This window comes from Oreochromis niloticus, linkage group LG10 (assembly GCF_001858045.2).
Source record: "Oreochromis niloticus isolate F11D_XX linkage group LG10, O_niloticus_UMD_NMBU, whole genome shotgun sequence".
NCBI classification, from domain to species: domain Eukaryota; kingdom Metazoa; phylum Chordata; class Actinopteri; order Cichliformes; family Cichlidae; genus Oreochromis; species Oreochromis niloticus.
Window position 1 is genome coordinate 31,874,787 of NC_031975.2, and position 21,352 is coordinate 31,896,138.

Here is a 21,352-nt window from a genome sequence, read left to right on the forward strand (position 1 = left end):
CGATTTATGTCTCTAGAGTTGAACTGTCTCTTTGGTGGGGTTGCACTGAGGTGACTTCCATACACCCAAACTCTCAAGTTACTAAAAGCTTTATGAACAAATGGGGTGCTGTAATAGTGTTACCCACAGGAAGTGGCTAGTCTGAGTATTCTTCGCCAACTGGTCAACCCATCATAGCATATTTAAAAGTTTGTCATTGGTTAATTTATCATCTGCTCTCAGTCTAGATCCAGGTAATCCATATACCCCAGAAACATCCATAGGAGGCTTCAGCATTACCTTCAGCGGGGGGAAAGCTCAAACTATGATACGCAGATCGTCTCTTAGAAATGGGAGTCTGAAGTAAGCTGAGGAGCCAGATCTGGTTGAATTTGTCTGAAAAGTCTCATTTCATTGAGAACTTTTGTCTAAAGCTTGACTGGACTTAGTTGAGAAACTGAGTGAAACGGTCAGTTTGTTGGTTAGTCATCAATTACTTGAATGAGGAGCTCTAGTCGTCAGAGGCTTGAACTCTTTGGACTCCTGTCTCCTGTCCTGACTCACCCTGTTTTCTCCTCCTGCACATGTGTAGATGTGCTCCTTATCCATCCTGACAGCCAGATCCTCTCCAGCAGTCACCTTCCAGACGTTAATCCACTTATCATGCTGCCGACTGAGATAACTCTGTCTTTGACAGCAGTTCTTCAGGCTTAGCCGCAGGAAAATTGGTTATATCCTATTTAATTAACAGAGCATGTTTGAGGTTTATTTATTGTGTTTAGGCAGCAGAGTGATGCTTTACAACTTAAATGATTACTACACTGGCCAAAATGCCTCAATAATAAGCTTCAGCAAAGGCAGACCTGCTGTCAGACATTTTATCTTCACTCTTTTATAAGCACACATCAGCAGAAATCACTTAGGCATCAGCGTCTTGTTTGGCATGAGATTAATGGTCACATTTCACTGTGTGTTGTACTTGTGTAACTATACAGGGAGTGCAGAATTATTAGGCAAATGAGTATTTTGTCCACATCATCCTCTTCATGCATGTTGTCTTACTCCAAGCTGTATAGGCTCGAAAGCCTACTACCAATTAAGCATATTAGGTGATGTGCATCTCTGTAATGAGAAGGGGTGTGGTCTAATGACATCAACACCCTATATCAGGTGTGCATAATTATTAGGCAACTTCCTTTCCTTTGGCAAAATGGGTCAAAAGAAGGACTTGACAGGCTCAGAAAAGTCAAAAATAGTGAGATATCTTGCAGAGGGATGCAGCAGTCTTAAAATTGCAAAGCTTCTGAAGCGTGATCATCGAACAATCAAGCGTTTCATTCAAAATAGTCAACAGGGTCGCAAGAAGCATGTGGAAAAACCAAGGCGCAAAATAACTGCCCATGAACTGAGAAAAGTCAAGCATGCAGCTGCCAAGATGCCACTTGCCACCAGTTTGGCCATATTTCAGAGCTGCAACATCACTGGAGTGCCCAAAAGCACAAGGTGTGCAATACTCAGAGACATGGCCAAGGTAAGAAAGGCTGAAAGACGACCACCACTGAACAAGACACACAAGCTGAAACGTCAAGACTGGGCCAAGAAATATCTCAAGACTGATTTTTCTAAGGTTTTATGGACTGATGAAATGAGAGTGAGTCTTGATGGGCCAGATGGATGGGCCCGTGGCTGGATTGGTAAAGGGCAGAGAGCTCCAGTCCGACTCAGACGCCAGCAAGGTGGAGGTGGAGTACTGGTTTGGGCTGGTATCATCAAAGATGAGCTTGTGGGGCCTTTTCGGGTTGAGGATGGAGTCAAGCTCAACTCCCAGTCCTACTGCCAGTTTCTGGAAGACACCTTCTTCAAGCAGTGGTACAGGAAGAAGTCTGCATCCTTCAAGAAAAACATGATTTTCATGCAGGACAATGCTCCATCACACGCGTCCAAGTACTCCACAGCGTGGCTGGCAAGAAAGGGTATAAAAGAAGAAAAACTAATGACATGGCCTCCTTGTTCACCTGATCTGAACCCCATTGAGAACCTGTGGTCCATCATCACATGTGAGATTTACAAGGAGGGAAAACAGTACACCTCTCTGAACAGTGTCTGGGAGGCTGTGCTTGCTGCTGCACGCAATGTTGATGGTGAACAGATCAAAACACTGACAGAATCCATGGATGGCAGGCTTTTGAGTGTCCTTGCAAAGAAAGGTGGCTATATTGGTCGCTGATTTGTTTTTGTTTTGTTTTTGAATGTCAGAAATGTATATTTGTGAATGTGGAGATGTTATATTGGTTTCACTGGTAAAAATAAATCATTGAAATGGGTATATATTTGTTTTTTGTTAAGTTGCCTAATAATTATGCACAGTAATAGTCACCTGCACACACAGATATCCCCCTAAAATAGCTAAAACTAAAAACAAACTACAAACTACTTCCAAAAACATTCAGCTTTGATATTAATGAGTTTTTTGGGGTCATTGAGAACATGGTTGTTGTTCAATAATGAAATTATTCCTCAAAATTACAACTTGCCTAATAATTCTGCACTCCCTGTATGCACGTGTGTCGCGGGGTCCTCTCCTAAACTTCTCCCGAACAAATGCAGGCGTAGTCAGGAAGCATTCAGTGTGGACAGTTTATTCCGCCGGCCTCCCAGGTGCACAAAAGATTATTTACAAAGAAAATGGAAAACTAACTTAATTCAACACAAAGCAAACATCTATATACAAAACGCAGTCTGTATGTTACCCTCTCTGTCACATCTCACAGAATGCCCAGGTAGGCCCTGACAGCCTCTTTTATACCCCATTGCCCCTCCCACTAGGCATAACAGTCATCTCTTTATTATTTCTTTTCCCAAACACTCTTTTTCCCCTCAGCTTATTTCCAGCTGTATTCCTACAATACATATATATGTATATACAGACATTTATGGCCAATTCCAGGCAGCCTACAGTGTTTCACAATAACAAAAAAAAAACCAAACAAAAATAATGCAGTTCACGTGACCTTTCAAGCGCGCGCGCGAACCCACTATTTGAACCCTGGAACACCATACCATCGGCTTTCATAACCACTCGTATAATCGGCGATCACAGAGAGTCTACGCAACCGACTTTATTAAAGGTAAGCGGGAAAAATATGTTGGCCACTCTCTGTGCCGCTCAAAATATACCTCTCACCCCTTTTTGTTTATCCGCCCGGTCGACGAAAAGACGCGCAGCCACGGTAATTGTAGAAACTAATGGTGGTGGTGCGTGTATGTGCCCAGATCAGCTGTCTGCGGCCCGGGACGGTGTAACTCCGTCACAACGTGACAAATAAAGAATCTTGAATGGTTCGGTGGGCGGAGACTGTAGCTGCTGAAACTCAGGAGGTCAGAGATTTTCCACTTTAGGACCAAAGAGTTCTCTGAACTTCCTGAGGGTAACTACCTGCTACGACCTCCTTCAAGAACAGCATAACTTCAGAAGCTTTTTTTCTTTTGCACTTACACCAGTTGCATTGAATCAGTGGGAATGCTGGTGTTTGGCGTGTCACTGACACTGAAGCAAACATGATCAGAGGTTTCAGCCGATGTTCTTAATCCCGTTTCAGTTTCTTCATTTTCCCAGCTCTCTCAGCCACAGCAGACCTGCTCCACTCGGGGACAAGAGATCCAAAACAAACTTGAAACAACCCACCTCATTCCCAATGTAGCAAAGTGTGAATGTGAAGCTGTCAATTTACTGGTTGCTCTGCATTCCTCCTTCACCTCCAGCTCTGAGCTGTGCGTGAATCATAACTTAACAAGAGTTTTATGGACTGTTAGAAAAATTAGCTAATTTCTAAATTGACTGTGAGGCAGACCCAGGACTCGCTGGACAGATTATACCTCCCAGCTGGCCTCCAGACAAGAGGAGGCTTCCCTGCTTAGACTGTGGCCCCTGCGACCCGGCCCCAGGTAAGCGGAAGAAAATGGATGGATGGACTCCGACACTAAATGTCAGTTACTCTTAAACTTGAATTATACTTCTGCGTCAGATTTACGGCTTACACCATAACCAGAACCCCATTTTAACCCTAACCTGAAACTTTTTACATGTGACTACACATCGGGCCGACACATACCAAAGCAGCTTGGATGGCATGGAACGTTGCTGTGTAGGAGTTGAAAGGATTTTGTGGTTACTGTGTGAGTTGGATGTAGATTTGCTGCAGAAGTCTAAATCAACTCTAGAGAGTATCTGCGCTCAGGAAGGAACTAAAAACAAAAGTCTCTGAAGAACGTGGCCTAATGGTGTGATTGCACCAGAGGCAAAATAGAGGTTTACCCGGTTCTTGCTTGTGTGAGACTTAATCATTCATGATGGACACCCAAAAATTGCCCAGCCAATGGGAAGAGGAGGAGCAGAACAGGAAGTTCACAAGAAAAACTTTGTGTTTGGTGTGAATTTACTATAAGAAATCTGATGGTTCTTGGTCCTAGAGAACACTAAGTCATACTTTACTTTGTAGTTTTGTGTTGAGTCTATAGAGTATCCTGAAACCCTTATACAGAACTTACTCCATAACCTGATCTGCACTCTTAGTAACGCAGTTACATGTCACATTGGCACAGCCCACAACTACTGTGATTATTTCCTGCCACACATTTCCAGCTACTTCTTCTGTCACCATTTTCACCTTGATTGGCACAGAATGGATCAGTTTGAACTGACTAATGTATACTATGAATGTAATGTAAGTGCTACAGTGGCATTGAACCCTGTGTAGGCTACATTGACGTAGAAGTTGAGCTTAAGAAGAGTGGACTATCTCCAAGACTTGTAAAAACTATGGAAAAGGTCTCAAAGTTTTAAGAGTCTTAAAATGAGATCATGCTTTAGCTGAACAAACTGGCCAATCAGACCCGAGAAGTGCTTCCTGAAGTCTGACTTTGCCCATCAGTTTTAAAATCTTCGGGGTACATGTCTGCCCCATTCCATCACCACGTTAGTGAGACGGGGAAAGATGAGATTCAACATCAGAGACATGGACAAGATCTCAGTTCTGCATCAGGGATCCTGTTTTCTGTTCAAAGCTACTCTCATGCATATATTTGATCTATAAATAATAGATCCATATCTCGATGATGTGCTGTGACAGCTGGTTGCAGAGTGTGTGCTGTCTGGTGTTCTGAGGTCAAACCACCCAATCAGCAGTCATCTTCTGAACACGCCGTTCCTTTCTGGATGTCTCTGCCCTCATGTTTATGGATGCTCCCCCAGCACGCTGAAACCAGGGGGCGATGTTCAAACGGCATCGCTAACGACATCGCCGCCTCCCCCGAGAACCTTCCCGTCTCCCTGAGCTCCTCGCCGCCTCACTATTTTCATACCTCATTTACTGCCTTCCTCATCACCCCTTCCCCCTACCTTCATGCCCTGCTATAAGCTCCGTCTGTCTGTAGCCAGTCTGTTGTTCAAGATGAAATGGGATGAGGGAGGGAGCGAGAGTCTCATCGCTGTGACCTTCAGCGTTTCAGAAAATTAAGGAGAAAGCTGCAGCCATTACTGTAATGCACCGCTCCTGTCTGCATAAAGGCAGCAGCCATCGGCTGTATTTATATCGCAGCTTCTCAATTCATCCGCAAAATTGAAATCACCACTCATTTAATATCCCAACTGTCCTCTGAGCCGAGGCAACAGTTCAGACATTTCCACATTTATCAGGAGTAAAAATGTGGAAATGGCAAAAATGTCAATACAGAAGCATCAATGAACCATTGAAATAAAAACGTTGGACCTGGACTAAAAGAAAGTAACCTGACTGTGGTTTTGGATTTTCACTTTCTTGTCGTTTTAATTTTAAGTTGTTTTTTTTTTAGTTTCAGTTTAATTTTTAAAATGAACCAAACTAACATTGACTAAAAATAAAAACTAAAAAATTGACTAAAAACTTTTCTGTATTTTTTCAGTTTTAGAAAACACAGTATAGTTTTAACTGTAAGTATAAACTTCCTCGAGATGAGTTTTTATGCTGAAAGCAGATGGCGACGGCCGGATCTCACCAAGAAACCGTACGCTGGCAGAAAACTTGTCAGTCAGCCAGTGAGCATAACCATCCTTTGTGACTCTTAATGGACTTATATTAAATATGATCTGAGGTAGCCTACGAACTCATCAAAGTGGTAACACTGGGCATGGCCAAGGGTCATTTTCCCCGTACACTCCCACAGGAGCTAAAGTCATGTTACAACCACAGCCATTAAAAAGAATGCAAGTTTAAGGCACTTCCACATTAGTTCAAGTAGATTCTCAGTGAGGGGAAAAGGTAAATTTAGTTGATGTAATATTCATGTGAGATGCATGCCATATTTGATGCGACTTTCCTTCAGCAGCTGATGTTTGAGGTCGAGCGTGCCTCTAACTGTCTTGTGTCCTCCCTGCAGTATTCGTCAGCCGGCTGCCTGCTGTCTCTTCACCACAGCGAGAAGCCCGATCACGAGGAGGTGTGCGAGTTCAGGCCGTACACCTGCCCGTGCCCAGGAGCCACCTGCAAGTGGCATGGCTCGCTGGAGGCTGTCATGCCTCACCTCATGCACGCTCACAAGTCCATCACCACGCTGCAGGTCAAGATCCAAACTCTCACTCTACAGACACACAGTATGGGGTAGAAACATGGGGAAAGTGGGAACCCCAAAATCAACGGTAGCCAATCTTTTTTTTGTAGCCTGTCCTTCTGACTGTTTCTGCACTTTGGGGATTTAACACAATGTATCCACAATGAATGTTGAGCTGTCATGTCAGCGTTCCAAACTTTAGGCAGTGTAAAGCTCATATAAATAGGGATGGGTATTGATAAGATTTTCACGATTCCGATTCCATTTTCGATTCTGTTTAACGATTCGATTCTTTATCGATTCTTATTTTTAAAAAAGGAGAACACTAAGGTCGATTAGCTTAGAACTTTGTTTTATATCTTCTCTTTGAACAAGATAGAAATTTAGGAGTAACATGGCCTTACAAACCCAACAGTGAGATCTTAAGAGATCCACAGCCTACGGCTCTTCAATGGGGTGTCACAGGGTCCCCAGGAAAAAAAATTGTAAATGTAAAATAATAAAATAAATATTCTTCTGTAGCAATAACAAAGTATAACATAAATTATTCTGTAGCAATTACACAAGAATATCCAGTAATGTCCCTGCCTACAATTAAACACATTCACTTACCGAAAATCGGGGCAAATGGGTGCAAGCCTTTGACCACAAACTTAGTCACTGCTCGGTGACATTCGTCTATCCTGGCCTGAAAGGAGACGCAGCGAGAACTGCCAGCCAGACTCTGTCTGTCTCATCATGGTCACCTAAATGCACAGTAACGGCAGGTTTTGTAATAAGGCAGATCGCGCTAACATAATATGCACTGTTAGCTGATTATTTACCTGCCGCATTAACGGGAGAGGACGTGCAAACCGCTGCTGCTGGGTTGAGATTCACGAGTCCGGAGCGGAATTAAAAACACGACATTCATTTAAGTTCATCGCGTGTTTGTGAGCAAATGCTTTTGCATATTCGTAGTGTTTCCTCCCTTAAATGAAATATCTACTTTGCAAGTATTGCAAGTTGCCCTGTTGTCATCCGTTCTCGTAAAGTATAACCAAACTTTTGAGCGTTTGAGCCGCCTAGGCGCCCTGCCAGGTAAATGACGCTCTACAAAGTGGTGACGTCATTCGGGGCGACTGGAATCGATAAGGGAATCGTTTGTAAAAATGGCAAACGATTCCAAGGAATTGAAACAGTGGGAACCGGTTCTCAACAAGAACCGGGTTTCGATACCCATCCCTACATATAAAGGTTGAATTTACTATGAACACCACAGGCTGCCCTGCATTCAGTGTCAGTGTGACCTCTGAATCAAACAAAATCAGCATTTGAAGTAACCAGCAGATTTAACTACTTACCCACTGAACATGTAGAATGTAGTTCTGGATAGTTCGAATGCAGCTAGGAGAGATTTCAGAACATCATATAGATCAGTTCTGCTGCTGAGACAAATAATGTAAATTATTAAGGAATCATCAGCAAAGTAACAGATAAACAACACTACACTGTGTAGAAACGGGATCAAAATCCAAGTGTTCTTAAATCTGTGAGGTTTCTGTAAGTAAAAGTGAGGATTTTACCTTTTCTGCTCATGTCTCTGATACCGCAGCAGTTCTTGGCTCTTCAGCTTTGTTTTCCTCGTGATTTCAGGTGTGAAAAGGATGCGAGAGATAAACGTTGATGTCTTCCTAATGTGTACTTGTTTCTTCCATGCTGCAGGGGGAGGACATCGTTTTCCTGGCGACGGACATCAACCTGCCGGGCGCTGTCGACTGGGTGATGATGCAGTCATGTTTCAGCCACCACTTCATGCTGGTGCTGGAGAAGCAGGAGAAGTATGAAGGTCACCAGCAGTTCTTTGCTGTCGTGCTGCTCATCGGCACCCGCAAGCAGGCCGAAAACTTCGCTTATCGCCTGGAGCTAAACGGCAACCGGCGCCGACTCACCTGGGAGGCCACGCCGCGCTCCATCCACGATGGGGTGGCAGCCGCCATCATGAACAGTGACTGCCTGGTTTTCGACACCTCCATCGCCCATCTGTTCGCTGACAATGGTAACCTGGGGATCAATGTCACCATCTCCATGTGCTGACTGAGCCGAGTGGCGCTTCCTGTCGAGGGAGGAGTTAAGGTGTTGCAGATTACACCTTCTGACAGCCTCAGTTGGAGTCGTTTGAGGAGTTGACTCAAACAGTCAGCAGCAGCCCTTTGACCTCTTTGGTCAGCTAACGATGGACGTGGGGCAGACTGTCCTTTGGTTACCTGTCTGGAAAAGAGGGCGTCACCTCGAGCACGGGGCCTCCAACACACTCCTCAATGGAGAAAAGGTTCGACCGCAGCCAGGACGTCCGGGATGGTTAGAGATTGAACTCCCGAGGACTCGGTCCTCATTGGTGGAAACAAACGCTTCTCTCCACCAAAGCAGCTCCCTCTTCCTGCGTCAGGTTAATCGGCTTCCTGTCAGGCCGGCGTGTTCACAATATTCTGCTCTGAAGTTCTGGTGCTATCAGTCCGAGTTTATGTTCTTCACCAGCAGAGGCCAAATACACCCCGACTGTTACAATATTGTATATACAATATACAATATAGTTAATGGTTCAGTTAATGGTTCAGGAAACGTTCTGATAACGTTTGCAGTCACGTCTCATTATAGTTGTATTACAGAGAGATTCTGAACATGTAGTTTGGTTCATCAATAAACGTCGGCCTCCGTAGTTCAGCCGTGGCTTCTTTATTGGTTAATGTGCAGATTATTTATTGTTTTTGAGTTTTTTGCTGAAAGGAAATAGAGAATGTAAAGATATTTGCTTTAATATCACATATAACAAAGAAATCATCCAGTGTTTATGGGACAGTGTTAATGTTTTGGAAAATGGAAATTTCACTTAAATTCTGAGTCTAACCTTGTTGCCAACATACCAAAAATATTCAGGAAATATTATTTAAGGTGAATTTGACTTATTACATCTCTGTGCACTGAAGGAGTTATTTTAAAAAATCCACATGTCCATAGAAACAGTGTAAACAGGTTTATTTCTGCTGTGAAATTTTACTATGAAAGAGGATAAATGTCATTTTAAAACTGGAATTTAAAGCAAAAATAAGAAATTAGACACTTTTAATACGCGGAAAATGTTTGTCTGACTTGTTGGTTTTCTTTGTCACGTGTCAGTGAATTAAAAACTGTCATTCTCATTATCATTAGCTGTTTTCTCACACATTTTTTTGACCTTTTTCATCTTTATTTGATAGACTCGATAAAGAAAGGAGCAGGGGCAGAGAGAGAAGGGGGAAGACATGCGGCAAAGGGCCGCGGGTCGGGCTCTAACCCGGGCCGGCCGCTCTCAGCCATGTGACATGTGTTTTTAATATGTTATAGAAAATAATCTGCAGGTTAATCCGTCTGTCTTCATAAAAAACCAGCAGATGGTTTGAAAATGAAACAAATACTGTAAAAAAGCTCCACAGACCTCGAGTCAGCTGGTGGAAGAAGGCTGCCAGCAGTTCAGGTATAGCAGAATAATGTGAACACCAACATTCAGCTCATCGTCTGAGAGGTTGCCGGTTCAGATCCCTGCAGCTGCGGATGGTGATGGGCTCTCTGACTGGAGGTCGGCCTTTGACCTGAGCTGAGCTCAGTTAACCCTCAGACTTTCTGTAATCTCTGATAAAAGCAGTAAAATGGAGGAATAATCCTCCCGTCCCTCCTCCTGCAGTCCGTTTAGCCGCCAGCGCCTTACTTTTCTACCGCTAACCATCTCCTCCCATTCACCCGCTTTCTGAGGGAGTCTTGATGCTGATGTGCTGTTTCTGGGAAACCTTCACACAGGAAAACGCAGCGATATGTTCAGAAGGATGACGAGCTGCCCTTCTCATGAAACCGTTGTAGCAACTGACCAGGAAGATACCTCTGACCACAGACATGTCTGTAACTGAACCGCAAAGCCCTCAGAGCTCGGCGGCGTTTCTGCTGTGTTCATGAAGATAAAGAAAAGTCCAAAATAAGCCAATTTCTTCCCGTCATTCATCTGAGTGTCTCATCCAGCTCTGGATTTTTCTTTAGAGAGTAGCTTTGTATGATTCAGAGTTACGTCTGATTCTGATTGGCTGACTTCTGGAAGCCTGTTGAGGCTTTTGAGCTGTAGGTATTAGATTTTTTTGTTCTCATAGAAACACACCCAGCTCAACATCTTTCATACCTGTGTGGTGATTATCGTGTTTCTGTGGCGTGTTAACAGAAAACCACAAATTTGAGCTAATTTGTCAAACTTTAACATAAAACTTGTCACATCCCACATTTACAGAGTTTAAAAGGTCATAATCCCAGGAGTCGTGTGGGGAGGAAAAAGGCTTATTCTAATATAAAGACAGTAGAAACATAGAGCAAACACTGCTTTCTCCAGGTGTGTTTACCTGGACACCAGTGTCCCAGTTTCAGGGTCCATTTTTTCCATTTGTGGATCATTTTGTGATTTTAGAAATCTGAAAGTGCTCGCTGCAGTTTCATGGGAACCTTTGATCACAAACAACGAGAGCAGGAAACATCCTCTCGCTGTTGGACGAAGAAACACTTTTTACTCTTCAGCTGAACGTACGTTTACTTCCACAAAACAAATAAGTTTTATGGCACCATAAGAAAAATGTTGTTAGCTAGTGAGACACACACACACACACACACACACACACACACACACACACACACACACACACACACACACACACACACACACACACACACGAGTCCAAAAGTCTTGAGCCAACCCTCATTTTTTCATATCTGAATGAAGGTTTTCCAGCCTCTGAATGCCAACGACGACTCCGATTGAGTTTTAAAAGCCTTGGAAACGAAGCATGAGGACGTACAGGGAGGTACACAACCACATTAACACAAGCCGGGACGCCCGTGTCCACAGACACACACTGACCAATAATCACTTTCACGCCGCAGCCCGCCGACTTTCCATGAAATGTTTTGAGATATTGTACATGAAGCTAAAGTGACAGTCTATTTTCTAAAGATTTTTTCCTCCCGCTGTTTTTTTGACATGTATTTGTGCTGCTGTTTGAGATTTTCAGAGTACGTTTTCTATGCTCACAGTGATGTTTCTGTTGTAAAGCTCAGTTTGTGATGTTTCTGTAATAAACGGGTTTCTTTACGCTGACCTTCATGCTGGTTTTTCTTCTTTTACTAATGAACCGAACTTCAGCTCATCGTGTGGCGCACAATTCAATAGTTTAACATTTCATTTCTAAACCATCGGTTAAAAAATGACCACATTTTTAACTGTATTTGGAAGATAAGGTAGAGTGCTAACTCTTCTTCATTAAACTGGCTTCACTTTGAACTTGGGCTGATTCTGCGTACTTTGAGCTCGAGACTCAATTCAGTCTTTAAGAGAACACCAGGACACTGAAATATTAAAGTTGTTTTCATCTTTTTCACATCTTTCACTGCTTTTGCTCAGTCACATTTTAGGCTTTTTAAAAGATTTTAGTAAGTACCTGCTAAGTGCCAGAGAGAGAGGGACAGTGTAGTTTGAGGATTTTCCCTCAGGAACAGGACAGGTTTTCTCTGAATCCCTCCTGTGACCATATTTATGACACAGTAGCAAAAGTTACGATCTTGAATTTGGAAGGAGTTGGTCACAGTCCAAATTTCATAATATTTGCTCAAGAGTGACAGTGAGTGGAGATGTTGTCATAGCAACAGTGCTGAGGACTAAAGCTCAACTGACAGCTGATTGTAATGTTGGCAGTTATTTTCAGTTTGTACATTTAAATTAATTTGAATTAATCATTCTAACTGGGAGATCGCACTTAAGGGTGGTTTCTGACTGACTAAAATGATGTCAGTGAGGGTTTCTTTGACTGGATCAGTAGAACTGAAACCATCTGATGTGGAGTTCCTACCAGAAGTGGATTTTCCCAAGTTCAGTTTATCTAAACCAATTTAGAATGAAAAGCTGCACAAACAGTCACACATTTTAGAGCTTGTTACAATCTGACAGTTTTTGGGGCATCTTTAACAGGCGCTGCGACCGGTTGGAGTTAGAGGAGGAAGACAGGATAAAGACATGCTGTGGGAGAGAGACAGAGATTAATAACAAATATGATTCAGTGCAAAGAGGTCTATTAACATAGTTAGTGAAGAAGAAACACCCAGTGCATCATGGGAATCCCCCAGCTGTCTACAACTATTGCAGCATAACTAAGGGAGGATTCAGGGTCACCTGGTCCAGCCCTAACTATATGCTTTAGCAAAAAGGAAAGTTTGAAGCCTAATCTTGAAAGTAGAGAAAGGCTGTATCCCAGTTCAGGTTCTGCAGCCTTAAAGTACGCAGCCTCAACGGTCCTCAAGGGCCGCGTACTCAAGGCCAGAAGTGCGAGGCTTGTAGGCTTGTGGACCAAAACTTTTTAATTTATATATAAACGACATTTGTGATGTGTCAAAAATGTTAAATTTTGTTTTGTTTGCAGACGATACAAATTTTTATTGTTCCGGAGAAAACTTGAAAGAATTGGCTAAAATTATGGTTATTGAAATGAAAAAAATTTAAAAATGGTTTGATGTAAATAAGTTATTGCTGAATTTGAAAAAAACAAAGTTTATGATATTCGTTAACCGTGTAAAGGAGGAAGAGATAGTATTATCTATAGAGGGAGTATTCATTGAAAGAGTGACAGAATTGCGTTTTCTGGGTGTAATAGTGGATGACAAGTTAACATGGAAACCTCATATTGAACATGTTAAAAAAAAAAGTTGGCTAAAAGTATTTATATCCTGGGTAATGTAAGATATATATTAGATTATAAGACAATGAGAATATTATATTTTTCAATGTTTCTCCCCTATCTGAGTTATTGTGTTAAAGTATGGGGGAATACATATGTGAATATGAAACCATTATATTTATTACAGAAGAGAGTGCTTCGAATTATGCATAATGTTAAATATAGAGAACACACTAATAGTTTGTTTATAAAAATCGAAATTACTAAAACTAGAAGATATAGTGAAATTACAGACATTAAATATTATGTTTAGGGCAAAAAATAAAACATTACCTCTTAAGTTACAAAGTTTATTTGTATTGTGTTCAGAAAATGGGGACGGCAGAAGGAAGTTTTATTTCAAACATCAGTTTGCTCGAACCACACAAAAGCAAATGTGTCCAACAGTCATAGGCATAAGAAACTGGAACTGTCTCAATGATCATCTTAAGTGTTGTACAAATGTTTCTCAATTTAAAATCTGCTATAAGAATTAAATGATAAACCAATACGAAGAAGTTGAAAATAACAGAATTTAATTGTAGAAAAATTATCCTTTTAGTTTGATATTTAGTGGTATTGCTCATTGTTGAGTATATTGTTCTGTTTGGTTTGGTTTGTTTTGTTATGTGCAGAATATTGTCAGAGTGTAATTTTGGTTGCCTACTTGTATTGTCACAGATAGGGGGCAGGTGTCAATAAGAATTTATTCTTCTTCCTGCTCCTTTTCATGCATGGAAACAGTGTTAGTTTAATTGAAAGGAAGGTTGTGTATGGGAAATGAATTACTGCTGTACCATGTGTGAAACAAAATCAATCAATCAATAAATAAATAAATAAAATGGGACGGTCTAGCCTCCGTCGCGCTGCCCAGGTTGCCTAGCAACCATGACACTAACAGCTGGAAACGTGTCATACAGCTTTGTTTGACAGAAATGAAGGAGAACATATTTTGTTCATTTGTTTCTACACGAGCTTTGTGTGATTTAATGAGTATCAGAGGCTGAGACCACGGGACTGTAAAACATGATTGTTGGGCTTCATTTCTGTACTGAACAGTCATTTTAAGGCTGCAGACCCTGAATTGAGATACAGCCATAGTGTCTGTTTCCTGAATCCAAACTGGAAGCTGGTTCCACAGAAGAGGGGCCTGAAAACTGAAGGCTCTCCCTCCCATTCTACTTTTAAATACTCTAGGAACAACAAGTAGGCCTGCAGTGTGAGAGCGAAGTGCTCTAATAGAGTGATATGGTACTACAAGGTCATTAAGATAAGATGGGGCCTGATTATTTAAGACCTTGTATGTGAGGAGCAGGATTTTGAATTCTGGATTCTAACAGGAAGCCAATATGGGTAAAACGCGCATGCGTGCTTCAACATAATATTACCGTATTGTGTGTGTATAACCTCTTTTTAAGTTTAGTGGATATTATACATGGATATGCTCAGGATATGTTGGCCAGTTTCCACTGGAAATGCCTTTTGGTTAAACTGTCAGCAAGAAACAAAAACAGCTGTTTGTTTAAATAAAAAAATACATTGATGGGGTTTTGTGCACTAATAAAGTTGTGGAGTTCTCGCGTCAGTTATATCATTAGTTATATCGTTATATCGCAAATTCTCAAATATATATCGTGAAAAATATTTTTGGCCACATTGCCCTGCCCTACTCGCGCATGCAACAATCAAAGTTGAACAATTGCAGGGGGGCCGCGGTATGCATTACACAAAAAAAAAAGAAAAAAAAAAGAACTCTGCTAACATAATGGACAGGTTTTTGACCGGGCTCGCACACAAACGAAAAGCAGAAGATGAAGCATCACCAAATATGCGTACAAACCCACTTCCTTCCAAGCCAAAAAGCAGAAAACATGATGAAGCACATCTTACGCTTGGCTTCACCTGCACAATGGTGAGTAATGAGGAGAGGCCGCAGTGTGTTGTCTGTCTTAAAGTGCTAGCTTGTGACAGTTTTTTTGAATTCTGGATTTAACAGGAAGCCAATGAAGGGAAGCCAAAACAGGAGAAATCTGCTCTCTCTTTCTAGTCTCTGTCAGGACTCTTGCTGCAGCATTTTGGATCAGCTGAAGGCTTTTCAGCGAGTTTTTAGGACATCCTGATATTAAAGAATTACAGTAGTCCAGCCTGGAAGTAATAAATGCATGAACTAGTTTTTCAGCACTCTGAGACAGGATATTTCTAATTTTAGAGATATTAGATCAGGGGTGTCAAACGTACGGCCCGCGGGCCGGAACCGGCCCGCCAGAGGGTTTAGTCCGGCCCGGGGATAAATTTGCATTATTAAAAAAAAAGAATAAACTTCATTTTCTTTAAAATCTGCAGTTCCTATGTTGTTCGCTAGGGGCGCTGTGTTGTAGTCAGTTCAATCGCTTTACCCGCTTTTTCTCTTGGAACGGGCACCCTCATCAGCGAAATGTCTTTGTCAAAAAAGAGAAAAGTGGACACAGAGTGTCGGATTTTTCAAGAAAAATGGACTTCTTCCTATATGTTCACGGAGGTGAATGGGAAACCCGTGTGCCTAGTGTGCATGCGGCAAGTTTCGGTGCTTAAGGAGTGCAATATTCGGCGCCACTATGAAACTCAACATGGTGAAAAATACAACAGCTTGCACGGAGAACTGAGAAAACAGAAGGTAAATGAAATGTTGGTTGGTCTGAGGAAACAGCAATCTGTTTTCACCCGGAGCCGAGAGGTCAGTGATGCTGCGGTGAAAGCCAGCTACGTAATTGCTAGCCAAGTAGCATTAGCATCAAAGCCGTACTCTGAGGGGGGGTTCGTCAAAAACTGCATGCTGAAGGCTGCTGAAATTGTGTGTCCTGAGAAGCGACAAGCTTTTGCCAATATTAGCTTGACGAGAAATACCGTGGCAGACAGGATTTCGGAACAATCGGCAGATTTGGACAGCCAACTGAAACGCAAAGTGGAGTCATTTCTGGCATTTTCTGTTGCAATTGATGAGAGTACTGATATTACAGACGTCGCTCAACTGGCCATATTCATTCGTGGAGTTGATGATACTTTGACTGTCACAGAGGAGTTTCTCGAGTTGGTGCCTATGACCGACACCACAACAGCTGAGGACATTTTCCGCTCCGTAGTTGGAGCACTGGACAGGGTCGGGGTGGACTGGTCCCGCGCCGTAAGCCTGGCCACTGATGGTGCGCCGTCAATGATCGGGAAAAAAGCAGGTGTTGTGACCAAGTTCAGAGAGAAAGTACAAGCCGCAAATAGAGGGGGTGATTTTTGGACATTTCATTGCATTTTGCATCAGCAGGCATTATGCTGCAAGTCCTTAAAAATGGATCACGTCATGGAGGTGGTTGTCCGAACTGTTAATTTCATCCGAGCCAGAGGTCTCAATCATCGTCAGTTTGACAGCCTTCTCAGTGACTGTAACATTACCCATGGTCTGTCATACCACACTGAGGTAAGATGGTTAAGCAGAGGTGCTGTGCTGAAGCGCTTCTTTGATCTACGTGGGGAAATCGGACAATTTACGGAGAAAAAAGGAAAACCTGCTAAGGAATTACAGTGCCCACTTTGGCTGCAGGACCTTGCATTTATGGTTGATATTACAGAGCACTTGAATAATCTCAACAGAATGTTGCAGGGACGCAAAAAAATTGTAACACAGTATTATGACAGCATACATGCATTCAAGTTAAAGCTCACGTTATGGGAGACGCAGATAGCAAGCGGAGACCCTGCTCATTCTCCCCGTCTCCGAGATGTGTGCGCAGCAAGTGTTAATCCTGACGTGAAACAGTACAAAGACAAGATTTCAGGGTTGCTGAGGGACTTTGAGAAACGATTTCGGGTCTTTAGCGAACTCGAGACAGAATTCGCAGTTTTTCGCTCACCATTCACAGTCAGAGCTTCTGATGTGCCTGTTGACATGCAACTTGAAATCATTGATTTGCAGTGTGATTGAAGGACAAATTTGCCTCTGTGGGCTTGGACACATTTTACAAGTATCTCCTACCACGCTATCCTAAATTGACAGCACTGGCTGCAAAAATGTTGTCCATGTTTGGGACTACCTACCTTTGTGAGCAAGTTTTCTCACTCATGACTATTAATAAAACAAAGCTACGCTCAAAGCTCACACATAAGCACTTAAATGAGATTCTGAAACTGGCTGCTACTCAGGATATGATGCCTGATATTGATGCACTTGTGCAGGCTAAAAGATGCCAAGTTTCAGGGGCAAATACTGAGCAAGACTAAATTCTATGGAATGCTGCTTTGAACGTTGCACTATAAAATAAACAAATGTGAATATTTGCTCTAGTAATTGCTGTGAAAGTCAGTGGTAGTCAGAAACAGATTTACAAGAGAAGACTATTGTTAAGTAAAATATTATGTCTTATGCATGCCACATATGTTATCTATGTGAGGTTTTTTTTGTTTACATTTTATGCATTAACAAGGAAGGGGCCAAATTTACTTCATCAAATGTCTGTTTAAAACAGCTACCACTTAAGATTTCAAGTGTGTGGCCTCAATTTATGTGTTCAGAATTGCTTCCTAGATGTGGAAAATGGATTTTAAATTCATTCATTTCTAAATTTAGATGTGTTTGATGTATTTTAAATGCAGGGCAGTGTTTTTAAGTTCCACAAAACTGTTTGTTGACTAAATGTTTTAAAACATTGTACAATCACTGTGATCAGATTTTTATGTATAATGCACTTAAATAAATGTTAAACTGAGTAAAAGTGTAAAAGGACAATTTATTTAATGTAAAGATTTTTATAATTTATTTCTTCTTTGCACTAATACAAAGAAAAAAAGTGGACTTACTGTTAGTTCTATGTAATTTTGGAATGAGTTTACTGGTCTGGCCCCCTTGAGATCAGATTAAGCTGTATGCGGCCCCCAGACCAAAATGAGTTTGACACCCCTGTATTAGATGGATAGATAGAATTTTATTTCAAACATGCAAATATAACTGAAACAACAAGAGAAGAAAAAAACAAACAAAAACATCAAGTTTATATCTCTATGTCTACACCAGGCGTAGGCAACCTTTCTGATGGCGAGTGCCATTTAAAATTTCCTCAGAAGTCAGTGTGCCATATGATTGCATTAGCAATAAATTTAATAACGCTCTACATGAACACTTACACATTATATAGAACAACTTTATAGAATTATATTTGTTTGCAGATGTTGGCAGCTATCAGTGAATAGTTATCAGCTATTTTGAAACAAAAAAAGACTTTTTATCCATAACAGCAAATGAACTGTACAACAGAAAATACAAATGCTATTTATGGTCTCCTCACAACAATGATAAGAAAAATAAACTGGGCCAATATGGCATGTTTGTTAATACAGAGACACACATGTTAATGTGATCTCTGGTCTCCGAGTGTCCAGCATTCAGACGGCTACCTGAGGACACTCATGTGAGAGAAAATCTGCTCACACAGATATGTAGAGCCAAATACTGTCAATAAGGCCTCTGCAGTGTTCTGAAGACAGTTAAACTTGTCAGGTAGTGATGTCCAGCAGGTGACAATGCAGCTCCATGAACACCACAGCTGTGGATTCCAGCTGCTTCGATGTCGCATTAACTGGTATCAACTCAGCCAGTTAATGCCAGACAAATCCAGCTGCTCATTAAAGATTTCTGGTTTGATCAGAAAATAAAACATTGGTCCATACACCTGAAAGTCCCAAAAATGCATTGTGTCTCGAGTCTATGGATGCATTTTGACGAAAGACCGGCCCCCCAGATATTAAAGCCATAAAGCCTTTGAATGAAAACAAACGCTGTTGTGACAGTGATGTACACTGTCTTGTTGGTAAATGTATGATTTCTATTCATTTTACGTCAGATAAAAACTTTGCTTGTAAGATTCAGATAATTATTTAATAACAGCCAGACATTTTAAATGAGAATAAGAAAGTATTTCTTTGTGCCCCCCTTTCCCTGTTAATGCCCTACCTGGCCCCCTGGCAACACTTTGCTAGACCCGCCCCTGCACAGTTACCAGCTGTCAGCTACATAAAAAAAAGGATCCTGGTGTTATTTGTCTCTCAGAAACAGCTCATAACTTCAACTCATCCATGTCACCTAAAAGGTAAACCTGTTTCTCCATCACCTGTTCAGCTCTGATGATTCAGTAAGGACATCTCCTGGTTTCATCTTCATGTTTCCCTCTCACCACATATCCAAACCGACATCATGACCAGCAGCTTTACAGCTGTGGCTCCAGCAAACATCAGCTGATACTAGAAATTAATATTAAATAAATTCTAACAACAGCTGATCAAGCTTAAACGTGCTGCTGTTGTTTAGTGCGACATCCGGCAGTTTCCTCTTTCTGGTGCAAAGTGGGCGATAAATAAACAAGAGAGAAAAGCTGATCAGCTGATCATTGATCAGTTTCATGATTGAAGTAGAAACAGGAGAGGGAGGGGGGAGAGAATGAGAGGAGAAGAAGCAGCTGTGCAGCAAAGACACAATAACTCCAGCTTTGTGTCTTTTTCCATCCTGGCTGAAGTACGGGACAAACTGTGTTCCTTCTCAGCTCAACACAAAACGCGTAATATTTTCTCTGAATGCAGGACGATTCCATTTGTACGGGACGGTTGGCAACTCTACTAACTAACCTTATGAATAAAATAAAGTTCACTATCAGTAACTTCATAGCACCCGCCCAGCAGTATATAAACTCCGTCATGCTAGCTAGTACGCAGTACGAGTTATTGTAACTGACTGTAAAAAGTCAGCACAATGAAAATAAACTCCACCTAAACTTGGTTTATATCTGACCCAGATAGACTGCAGGTCATAACTTCTTACCTGAAGTTCAGTTCACCTGACACTCGGACCGGCGGCTGCCTCGGGTCTCTCTTCCTCCTGCCCCCCCTTCCCTCATCCACCTGCTGGCCTCCACCACTTGTTAATTTTACTGAATCTGTGGAAGTCAAAGGAGTTTGCAAAGAAAAGCGTCTGGACTTCTTTGAGTTGCTTGAAGACGTTTCACCTCTCATCCGAGAAGCTTCTTCAGTTCTAAGGTCAAATGGCCAAGAGTCCCAGATTTAAACCCAGTGGGAGTATCCCCCCAAGGAGGGACAAAGGACCCCCTGGTGATCCTCTAATCACATGCGCCAAGGTGTGAAAGTGGGTGTGGGACCTAATCAGCCAGGGTTTCGGGTGAGCTCATTGTGAAACCTGGCCCCACCCTATCATGTGATTTCCTGAGGTCAGATGGCCCAGGATGTGAGTGGGCGTTAAGGCGTCTGGGGAGGGAACTCAAAACTGGATTATAGATGGCAGACAGTTGGTGTCGTAAACCACCGCCTCTGTTCAAAGATGGTCGCTCACAGTGGACATAGATGGCCTCTTTCACTCCTCTTTCAAACCATCTGTCCTCTCTGTCCAATATGTGAACATTGGCATCCTCGAAAGAGTGGTGTAATGGTGTAATTAGGACCCTACACCACCGGGCAGAACTTGTTCCCTCTAAGCCTGAAGGGAAAAAGAAGGAACACACACATGTAAAGGAAGCACTGAAAACATGTGGTTATCCTAACTGGGCGTTTATAAAGTCAGCAAAGAGGCACAGAAAAGAAGATCAGACACCAGCGAGGGAGGATAAGAAAGACAGACGCAACAACGTTGTGATCCCCTATGTAGCCGGTGTATCAGAGAAACTCAGGAGAGTTTTCTCCAAGCACGACATCCCAGTGTACTTCAGACCCAGCAACACACTCAGACAGAAACTGGTTCACCCGAAAGACAAAACTCCAAAACACAGACTGAACAACGTGGTGTATGCTGTACAGTGCAGCGAGGAATGCCCAGACCTCTACATTGGAGAGACCAAACAGCCACTTCACAAGCGCATGGCACAACATAGAAGAGCCACCTCCACAGGACAAGACTCAGCAGTCCACCTGCATCTTAAGGATAAAGGTCACTCTTTCGAGGATGCCAATGTTCACATATTGGACAGAGAGGACAGATGGTTTGAAAGAGGAGTGAAAGAGGCCATCTA

The 21,352-nt window shown here is 42.2% G+C and overlaps 1 protein-coding gene across 1 annotated transcript in view; it reads left to right on the plus strand.

Moving 5' to 3' along the window:
• Positions 1 to 11,704, plus strand: part of siah2l (seven in absentia homolog 2 (Drosophila)-like) — a 30,414-nt gene extending 18,710 nt beyond the window's left edge. The window contains 2 exon segments of the mRNA XM_003459533.4: positions 6,394 to 6,573; positions 8,269 to 11,704. Of these exon segments, the coding sequence (XP_003459581.3) occupies positions 6,394 to 6,573; positions 8,269 to 8,640 (552 nt within the window). The 3' untranslated portion in view covers positions 8,641 to 11,704.
• The last annotated feature ends 9,648 nt before the right edge of the window (positions 11,705 to 21,352 follow it).